The sequence below is a fragment of the Chaetura pelagica genome, unplaced genomic scaffold (assembly GCF_000747805.2).
Source record: "Chaetura pelagica isolate M959 unplaced genomic scaffold, ChaPel_1.0 scaffold343, whole genome shotgun sequence".
In the NCBI taxonomy this organism is placed as follows: Eukaryota; Metazoa; Chordata; class Aves; order Apodiformes; family Apodidae; genus Chaetura; species Chaetura pelagica.
Genome location: NW_009952873.1, coordinates 635,243 through 645,690, shown reverse-complemented (window position 1 = coordinate 645,690; position 10,448 = coordinate 635,243). Strand labels below are relative to the sequence as shown.

The following is a 10,448-nucleotide window of genomic DNA, read 5'->3' as shown; positions in this document are numbered from 1 at the left end:
ACTTATTTTAACTTAAGAAGGCTTTATGTAGTTATTGCCCTTTTCTCTGTGTGTGGTTTACACATCTATGCTCGACCTTTAGAGATGTTCACTTTTCTACTTGATCCTGCTTGCACTTAACCCATGTTATGGCCATCAGTGTCATGACTGCTGAAGTCATAAATTGTCTTTGGAGAAGTATGCAATAGTATACTTTTGAGAAGTATCCAGCTCGTAAATGCAGATGATACTGCAAAGAAATCCGAGGACTAAAGAGGTTATTACTTCAGTGAAATGAAAGTCACTTAGTCTGGGTTAGGTATGGCAAAAAAAAATCCATCATGTATAGCAGTCATTAGACATAAAAGGCTTGAGTTGTAATAGAAATCAAAACATTCTAAAGCAGCCATTACCAAATTATGCTACCACATGGTTTCTGGAGCTAAATGTATAATTTACTGATGGAGTTAAGTACTAGGGATGCATTTTCAATTGCTGCTGAAGGGTTGTCATGCATCTTCTGCTGACTTGAACCAGACTCACCTGGCCATGCAGAAAACCCTAACACCCCAAATTTCACATTTCTGGAACTGCAAGAGAGATGCCACACAGCCGTGGGCTCTGGCAACTAACTCATGACATCATTCACAGCCTTCACGTTAGTTACTCACACCCACAGCAATAACATGGCAGTGCTGCCTACAGTATTTAGGATGAGTTTATTCAGCTTAAGGAAGTACGAGCCCAAAAGGAAAGGATTGTTATTAAAAGCTGGAGCCCTCATTCAAGTCTCCCTGACAGTGGTATTTTACTTCTTTCTTTGAGAAAAACAAACAAACAAACAATAACAAAAACAATTTCCATAACATAAACTTTTCCTTCTAATGAAATTAAGTCACATGAAGAGCTTTCTTCTGGCTGGAAATACAATGTGAAACTTTGATGCTAAAAGTGAGTGCTGTTATAAGAACTGGACAGCAGAAGGACGAGAGAAAAAGCAGAGAATGTTGACTAAAGGCAGGTGAGAAAGCAAACCCTGATTCTCATCCTCTTTCCTTTTCCTAAGTTCTCATTCCTCTCTCTCCACCACGCGCACACCCTGCTGAGACCTGCTACTGCCCACCATTCCCAAGTCCCTCCTAATGCCACTTGAGAGCACAGAGCAAAACAGTACACTTAAGAGTACCAGTTTGGGGCCTTTCTCAAGCCACAGCTGACAGTGAGACATCCACAGAAATCCACTGACGGAAAGGCCAAGATCAGAGGGAATGAACAAGTGAAAACAAACACCTATATTTAAACTAACCTCCGAAAACTAAAAACAGATGAAGCTAAATATGCCCTCAGATTCTTCCAACTCCCACCACAAGAATGGAACATATACTCCGTATTTGCTGCACAGTATCCACAAGATGACTTTTAATGTAATCTATTGTTCCATTTTTAGCATATAGCATTTCAGTTGCTCCCAGTTCCTCTTCAAGAGCTGTATCTATAGACATATACTGTATTATTAACAAATTACCTGGAAAGAGTTTTTAGGAGAGGAGCCTCAAAATACCAGATTATTTTTTCCCCCTCATTTTTCTTATTTCCTTCTCTTTTTTTAGTAGCTGGATAAGGAAAAAAAAAAGTAATCAAAGATCCTGTACTTCCCTAGGAACACTCCTTCTGTGGGATAAAGGAAGACTCATAACATGTCAGCATTTAAAAACCACCTGATACACTTCAGTAGCACAGAAACATCTGTTTGTGCCTCTGTAGCAATGATTTTTCTCAAGTAGAGCAAGAATTTGGTTCATGCCAAATTTGGAAAACCAAATTCTTGCTCTACTTGAGAAAAATCATTGCTACAGAGGCACAAACAGATGTTTCTGTGCATTTGGCATGAACCAAATTCTTCAACATGGGAAAAAAGTCCCAAAAAGTAATCCACAACACCAGCTGGCTGAGGGTGAGGGGGAATCATCAGAACACCTAGACAGAAAAGGGACACAGCGAGCGAATCGAGCAAGCCCACATTCCCAATCTCAGGCTGCAGCAGCACTGCTTTAAGAGGCTTCTCATACTCTCAAGCTTTGAGGCTGACAGCAGTCCTCCTCCCCAGTGTTTAAGCATTTCAACACTTGTCTCCTTTTGGACATCAACAGGAGAGACACACAAGACCTTAGAGGAAAAAAAAGACTACTCACAGCTTCCGTGCATGGAAAGGGCCGAGTCTCCAAACAAATCAAAAAACCAAAGGGAGACCATGTACAGGAGGGTAAACCAGCATATGCTTACAACACTTCCAAGAATGAGACGATCACAATGGCTACATAAGGATATTTGCTGTATTAATTTGCATTACCTGCAAAAAGCCCTGCTGAGTTTGCACTGTATTTACACATTGAGTGGCTTCTTCCTTGCAAGCAAGTAGCAGCATCACTTCCCACCTCAGTCCTTCCCCTCCCACCCCAGTCCTTCCCCTGGGTTTAAGCTACTCATAGTCAGAACAAGAACATTCAGTCTAAGAAAAATTTCTTAGAGTAATATAATTTCTTAAAGAAGATAGCATATTTACACACATCTAACACATGAAAATACTCTATTTTATACTAAATTTCTGTTTCAAATAAACTACAATACTGCATCTTAGCTTTCTGCAGCTTTAGAGGACAGTTCCCATTGGGCACAAACTGGGCTTCCCACTCCTGCTTCACCCAGCAGAGCTTTGCTTTACAGTGGTGCACTACCATCATGTTCAAGTCCTGACAGGTCTCCAATTGTGGTTTGCTTGCTTGGGAAAGGAATAATGAAGTTCTCAGCAAAGCCATGCTAGACATCCACTCCTTTAATGAGCGATCCTTCTAGGATGATGTTGAAATCTTGCAATGTCTGTAGGACTCGGATAAGGGAGTTGACAGTCATACGGTCCCGTAGGAGAGCGTTCTCCTCATACATCCTTGTAATGGGTGGGCACTCTGCCAGCAACGGGATCCACTGAGACAGCAAGTGGTCCCTGAAAGAGGATGAAAGGAATGGTTTCAGCACCAAGTACAACAGATCTCTGAACAGAAATTCTTCTCCAAAAACACAACCCAAACCACACCGTCTCTTTTTGTGGGTGATACAAGTTGTTCGCACATAAAAGTTTCCTGTGTAATCACAATCCTTGATTTTGTTAGTAAAATACAGGGAACTGAACAAACTGTAGGAATGAAGATGGAAAGGTATCAGCAGAATTGGATAATTAACTTTGTGTGAATTCAGCAACATTTTCAAATCAGGAACAGGGAAAGTAAAACTCAGGGAAAAAATAACAGGCTGTTTTCCAGCTGGTTTTCCATGTATCCAGACAGACAAGACAAAAATGGTACTTCTTAGACACAGCAACTTCCACCCTCCAAAATACAGCTAAACCCCCTGCCTCACCCAAGTGCAAAACAGAAAGCAACCTATTAGGAAAGAAAGATTCATCTACAATAGTTTGCTCAAAATAATAAGACGTCCTATTTGCATAGGCAAAGGGATTCAATGAGAATTTAGCAATGCACCAGCTCTTGCAAAGGAACTCTGCATTCCCAAAGCCAGCACTTCATCAAAAACATAATTTCAAGACAGATTTCATACATGTTGCTGTCAAGCTAACAGTTCTAAAAGAGGCCAAAACATTTTTAGCAGTGTTGAAACTATCCATGTGTCATTACTGATTCTTTGCTCCCATTTTCCATGTAGTAGTAAGTAAAGCTGCCTAAAATACGTACTAGATAATAGATAGGTATGAGATGTCTTAAAATGGAAACCTAAAGGTAATAACAATGGTGTAAAAATATCCTTCTAGTCTAACGCATAAGGACACATGTAATGAACAACTGTTAGGTACCTTGTCCCCAGACAAATCAGGATTTGGAATTTGCCATCCTTTCCAATGTTTCTTGGAGCTGTATTGATTGCATTCACATAATGACAGAAGGTTTTGCATGAAGATCTCTGAAGCAAAAGGGCCTCCTCATTGTCTCCAATCTGGTCACTGGTTTCAAAATAAGCAACAACTTTCTCTGTGGTAGGGAGAAAATGAGAACTCAATGAGCAGAAGTACTTTATTATGACAAGAGCATTCTTAAAGAAAACAACCTGCTGAGACCTATTGCACAGTTTATATATGGATTCCTCACTCTAAAGACCACAGGTAGGTGGTGATCTTCACCTTTGTTCCATCGCAGTGGTCAGCAGACTGGCTGATGTCTAACACAGTTAGGTAACATGAGGGAGCTGCACCAGAGTCTGTATCAGTGGTTTCATCTGAGTAAGCACTTACCCTCAGGCTAGATATCTCAACTTGAGAGCATGTTTTAAGGGAATAAGCACATCTTGAATTACTGCAAGATGGGCCTACAGATAAACATCTCCAGAGGACCAGTGCCGTGACTAAGCCTTCTAAACCTTTCACTCCCTGCCCTTTCCCAACTCTCCCCCTAACACTGACTGCTACTCTACCCCAACCTCCAGCCTACTTCCTTTCTGGGTAGAAAAGCTGCTGTTTTACCATTTGCCTATGAATAAACTACTAGAATTTGAAGTGCTCTTAAATTTCTGCACACATTCACACTCATCCCTTATGTAGAGTTTAGTATTTCTCATCTTCCATCTTGTTTCTCGTTGACTTTAAGCAGGAGCAGGTGCTAGGCAGGAACAAAATTCTAGGCTTCCTAGAGTCCGAGGTCTGTGCCTGAGTAGTCATTTTGCCTTAATCTTTCTCCTTCTGCCTTCAAATCACAGACTAGCTTACCTATGAAATCCCAGATGAAGACATTCTTATGAAAAATGCGAGCTGATTTGAATCCATGGTGGAAGACCTGCTCCAGTGCTGCGACCAGACCATTTTCTCCACACAACAGAATGGTGAGGCTCCCTCTCTGGGGGAAAGGGAGAGTCTGTAAGTATGACTTGCCTTGTTTGTATGCCAGAAGCTTCAAATCTAAAGGTTAATGATCTCTACCGGTATATTTCAGTTCCACTTTCATTTATAAAAATATTTACAGCCTGGGTCATGACACATGCATTGTATACCAGGCAAGCAGTGAAAAGCAGGAAGTACCTCTTTCTCTGGCTTGTGAAAGTGCTTCACAATATTGTTCACAGCTTCTCCGATTCCCTCTTGGATCTGTCCCGCATTAGGCTCTGTGAAATGATGGAGAACATACTAGATGAAGACACCAAATTTAAAACACTTAACAAATTCTCATGATGACATAGCTTGAACTGCAGAAACTATTCTATACCTTTAACAGAGTTCAGACAATGCTTGTCTTGGGTAAACCTGAGCCTTAATTACAAGCAACTGATGAGCAATCCTGGAATAGTCACATAAATCGCCTACTTAAAAATACACAGCCCAAGGATCTGCCTTGATATATATTTTATTTATATTATATTATAATTATATTATAATATAATCACATCTTGCTCATCACAAAGTACAGCAACCCTCACACCAAGAGATACGGGCTGAAAGGCTGTAGCCCAGTCATTTGACTCACTTCTGTGGGACAGAGGACAGAAAACCCAGCACTCATTAATTCCTTACTTAAACGCACAGTGTTTTATTGAGCCCCCCCCAAATATCTATTTTAGGTACATATCTCACCATTGTAGAAGTGTGAAGGGCCACAGGTAGAGAATATTCCATATGAATGGTTCTAAGGGTAAGTTATCTTCTGTGCTAAAACATATGCCATGTCTCTGCTCTGAATCTGTTTAGCTGTATGCCTCTGCTACTGAATCATACTATGGCTCCACCTCCTACCATCTCATCTTCCTATGCAGATACCTGCAGAAAATTATCTAGTTCTTCATTCACTTTCTGATTAAAACAGACCAAACTTTTAAAAGTCCATTTTAAGCAGATGTTTTCCAGTCGTCAATAATTTTCATGGTTCCTTTATGAGTACTTCCTAGTTCTTCAGACATATGTAGGTTGCTATTAGCTTGTCCTACAATTGTTATTTTGGAAGCAGGGAGTAATTCAGTATCATTTTAGTACATTATGACCTCCACAGTCTTTGGCAGGTGTAACACAGAGACTCACGTAGCTCACAAGACAAATTCATTATTGGACCTTAGTGTTCTCAGATGTAAGGAAATTGCTTTGCAAGTAGCTCTGGTGCCCACTCCTCCAGCTAATGTGAACTCACACATGTGAAGAGCTGCAGTGGTCCCATGGTGATTTTAAAATGCTGCATTACTCTTGGAGGCTAATCTTTCCTTGCTTGACATTTCAGCAGTCATGTCCTCTAATTTTACATGAGCTGGACAGATTTATGAAGAGGATCTACACTGTGCTCATCTGTGTGCTTGAGCGGAGAATCCCTCAAGTGGCCCTTACAGTCACATGTCCTGTTTAGCCAGGTGCAGTTACTCATAAAAGCTAATTTTAGGGATGTGAAGTTGATGTCCTCTGGGGTCCTTATGGAGATGTACTCCTCCAGAAAGCAGTTCACAGCATCCACATCAGGATCTTAACTGCCCTTCCGAGAGGACTGTCTTCCCACTGACTGCAAAGCGAGCCAGGAAGCTGAGCAGCACCAGCTACTGTGAATTCTGCTGCCTCCTCCTCCCTCATCTCATATCTCCATGCTCCAAGAAAAGAGATTATTATATCCCAACTGTCAAATGGGGACACTGAAAGAGGCAATGTGTACAGGCACTGAGCAAGCTGTGTCTACACAAACCAGGGCAGGAAAAACTCATCGGCTGTTCCTCTTTGCCAAGCCTTGCTGTCCTGTTCACAAAAGCTTGAATTCTCAGCACTTGCTGCCCCCTTCTCTTGGGCCCTGGGGAGAAAGGGAAGGACTCACTGGTGTTCTTCCCTGTGAGGGAAGTGATGCTCAGTCGTCGAGCCATGGTAGGAGATTTCTGCTGGGGCGGGGTACGGCACTGTTTTCCCAGCTCTTCGTCAGAGGTGGAGGACACCAGCTCTCCAATGAGTATTCGCTCCAAGCTGCCGTCGTCAACGCCCTTTCCCAGCCATCGCCCGCAGGGAAACCTGCCGTGCAGCCAGCACAAGCACAGGTCAGCCACAGGTACTCTAGCTTTAGCTCAAAGCTAAAGGGACAGCTAGAAACACTGCCAAAGGGCAGAACATACTCTGTAGCCAGAAACTTTTCACACACCAGAACTGCCTCCCCTGCACCACAGTTGATAGGACCAAACCAGAAAACTATGTTCACCTCCATCCTTAGGAAAAGGGAAAGTTTGCAAGAAAGCATGAGACAGCAAAAAGCATGAAGAACATATTTCATGGGCCACATTTCAATTTCTGCTGGGTTATTTTTTACTTGTAACCACAAGTGATTTTCAGCCTTTTAAAAAATTGTGATGATTAACAATTAGATCCCCACGCAGAGTTCCCACCCAGCTGAAGCTGTGACATCTCCTCATACTCAAACCTCACCTTCCATTTTATTGCTGAGCTTTTTGACCCAGTCCTAATGAAATCCATACACATGTCCACACCCCCAGTCCTTGTCTGCCAATTCCTTCTACTTCCCTCCATACACTGTGGCCAACCTTGAGCTCTGGAGCTCACCTCTCGGAATTATCCCCTTACAAGTCCACATTTAGAAAAAAAAAATTAAGTCTGCTTAGACATTTTGTAACACCAATGATGAATTAGGAGATCATTTTTACACAAGAGGTATATACTCAATAGAAGATTAAGAAATCATAAAACCCTTTTATTTTCTCGTAATTCAAGTTTCTGTACATTTGTTACAGTACTTAGATATTTGAATATTTTTAAAAAGAAAAAGGTTTGCCCTAAACTATCATTCCAGCTTTTGGGGGTTTAAAGAGCTCAGTTGTGCACTTTACCATACTACTTTAAATCAAGAGACTTAATTATTAGACACAAATATATGAATCACTTCAAAAGTATCCTGTCCTGTCTCAGAGAGATGCAAAGAAAATCCTACGTTCAGCTCTCATTTAATATTTATCAGGTTACTTGACTTCAACTAGAGCTTCTGAAATGAGAGAACCAGGGGTAGGGGAGACCAAGGTAACCCTACTGGGTACCGTAATCAGCCCATCAACTCCATCAACTGAGGATAAGAAGAATACCTTCTTGCTTTCTCTAGATTTAACAAGCAGAAATTTCAGACAAAGAAAATTAAAACTTTTTGCTTACTTGTACGTGTGTCCTGTTATTTCATTCCTGACCATGACACAATCAACCAGCCACTTGGCTAGCAGCCCTGAGTTGTCATGACCAATCTGAACGGTCGTCAGCTTTCCTAAATTCTGGCACTGAAATGAATAACAGTTTTACTTAATTTAAAAAACAACAGACAACACACACACCCACTACATGCACACATATGGTCCCAAATGTATGTTTTCATTCAGTTTCCTTTGATTTATACAGCAAGTATTTTCAAGCAAACATGCAGAACGTTTCGAAAAACAGAATAATTATTTTAGCACATAAAAAAACCCCCTTGAAATAAAACTATTAAAAACCTGTGAAGAGATTACATTCTTTGTTGTGAGCACTCACTCTGCATACTTTTGAGAAGTGTTAATTATATATTTCTGAGCTCAAGTGATACAGAGGTGTGCTTTTGTAGAAGAAATAGATCTTCAGTACAAACAGGTTTTAAAAAATGCATTTTGAGCATATTGACCTTCAGTCGACTCACTCTACACTTGGAGACAGTCTCTAGATCCTTTATTATCTTCAAAGATTGGTTTGCTTATTGTGGGACAAGACGAAAATCACTAACATGAGACTCTTAATGTCACAAAGAGACAAGGCAAACAGGAGACTGAATTCCAGTGCAATATGTAATTGTATGTGGGGCTGGCAGAAACATCTATTAACGTCACCCAAACACTTCCCTTGCAAGACCTTGGTTTTTGTTACTTCTAATACTGCCAAACAAGCAGCTTGGGCTGATGTTTTCCACACTGGGTGGCTACTCAAGTTGATATTTAGGGAAAGCTTCAGCCAAAGGAGTATTCCAGAACAGTGTTAGCATGGTCCTTAGAAATGTCTAAGTATGTAACTTTGCTTGCTAGAAGCCTGCAGGTCTTCTCTACAAAATACTAGCAGCTAAGAGGTAGGCATTGTATCACAAAAATATCTTCTGTATCTCTGTCAAAATATTTGGCAAGATGTTTTTTATACTATGGTTGAAAAAACCAGTCTGCATATGCTCAATGGATGAATCTTTAGTTTTAGTAGCAAATTTTCCTATGAAATCACTCCTTACTGGGTATGGTACAGCCTAGAGCTACAGGAGTCTGATGGGGCTTTCCCTGCAATTCCCGCTACCAGCTGCTCTGAGGTGGCACCAAGCCAACCTGTAATTGATGGGTGGGAAGGCAAAGGGGAATGCCAAGTAATCAAATGCAAAGAGAAAACCCACAGCAAACATGGAGAAAAGAGCCTGATAGGGATGGATGGTGGCTCTGGAGTTTGCCAGGGGTAGCATGTGAGGTTGATATATTGAAGAACACAAGAGTTAAACCGGCTGTTTGGAAGAAAAGCAGTGTCAGACAAGGAACTGAAGTGAGAGGAGAACTTTGGGACCAGCCAGAAGAAAGAAAGAGAAGAAATTTGGGGCCTGCGTGGTAGTAAGTGGGAAGACAATTTGAAAGAAGGGAAAAGAAGCTAGGAAGGGAAATGAGAAGTTAGAACTAAGCACTGAACGAGAGAATTAGGATAGCTGTCTGGGAGATGTGGAAGGAAATGCAATGCAGAAATGGGTGGGCCAGGTAAGAAAGGAGAAGCCTCTGGGCTGGGATAGGGGTGGAAAAGAAGCTGTGGTGGGTGCTCACAGGGAACACACAGCTCACAGGTGTTTCTATCCAGCACAGAAGGGGCAGGCAGCACTATTCTGCAGATTTGAATGTGCAGAGACCTTGAATGCCTGGGGCAGACTCTGAAATGCTGTGATCTCAAGACAATGAACCCCCACTAAATGAATGCTTATTTGGAAGCATGTTTCAAGCTGCAAAGTAAAATGTAAAGTGCATGTACTCACCTCAAATGTCATTTCTAGGTGATTTTTAGGAATCTGCATTATGCCTGTTTCTCCTAGTTCTCCTGACACACAAATCCACGGGTTTGATGTGGTTATTGCATTGCTGAGTTTTTTGATGGGAATTATCACTGACCTATAAGGGATCACTAAGAACAGGAGAAGTGAAGAAAACAGGTTAGTCTTGACTTGTTTTACAACTCCCCTCAGAGTAAACGCTGTTTCTGGAATAAACCACGCCTCTCCCTCGAAGCCAAGCCCTTGTCCCAGGTCTCAGCAGCCTCACCAGGAGAGCTCCTCCTGCGTCCTCCCCGCCGAGCCTGGGACAGACCCTCGCAATGCCTCGGCGACCGACCCTCCTCAGGGAGGGTCACACAGCAGCCCGCGCATCCCTCGGCCATCACCCGGCAGGGGCGGCCCCGGGGAGCTCCGGCAGCAGCACCT

General features: G+C 42.0%; 1 protein-coding gene across 1 annotated transcript in view; it reads right to left on the bottom strand.

Moving 5' to 3' along the window:
* Window positions 1-2,610: 2,610 nt before the first annotated feature.
* The window catches only part of DENND5B (DENN/MADD domain containing 5B), a 63,707-nt gene continuing 55,869 nt past the window's right edge, over window positions 2,611-10,448 (bottom strand). The window contains exons 15-21 of the mRNA XM_009995214.1: window positions 10,008-10,153; window positions 8,150-8,268; window positions 6,819-7,006; window positions 5,060-5,142; window positions 4,751-4,877; window positions 3,845-4,019; window positions 2,611-2,980 (exon numbers count right to left, since the gene is read on the bottom strand). Coding sequence (XP_009993516.1) covers window positions 2,797-2,980; window positions 3,845-4,019; window positions 4,751-4,877; window positions 5,060-5,142; window positions 6,819-7,006; window positions 8,150-8,268; window positions 10,008-10,153 — 1,022 coding nt within the window. The 3' untranslated portion in view covers window positions 2,611-2,796. The remainder of the gene's footprint in view (window positions 2,981-3,844; window positions 4,020-4,750; window positions 4,878-5,059; window positions 5,143-6,818; window positions 7,007-8,149; window positions 8,269-10,007; window positions 10,154-10,448) is intronic.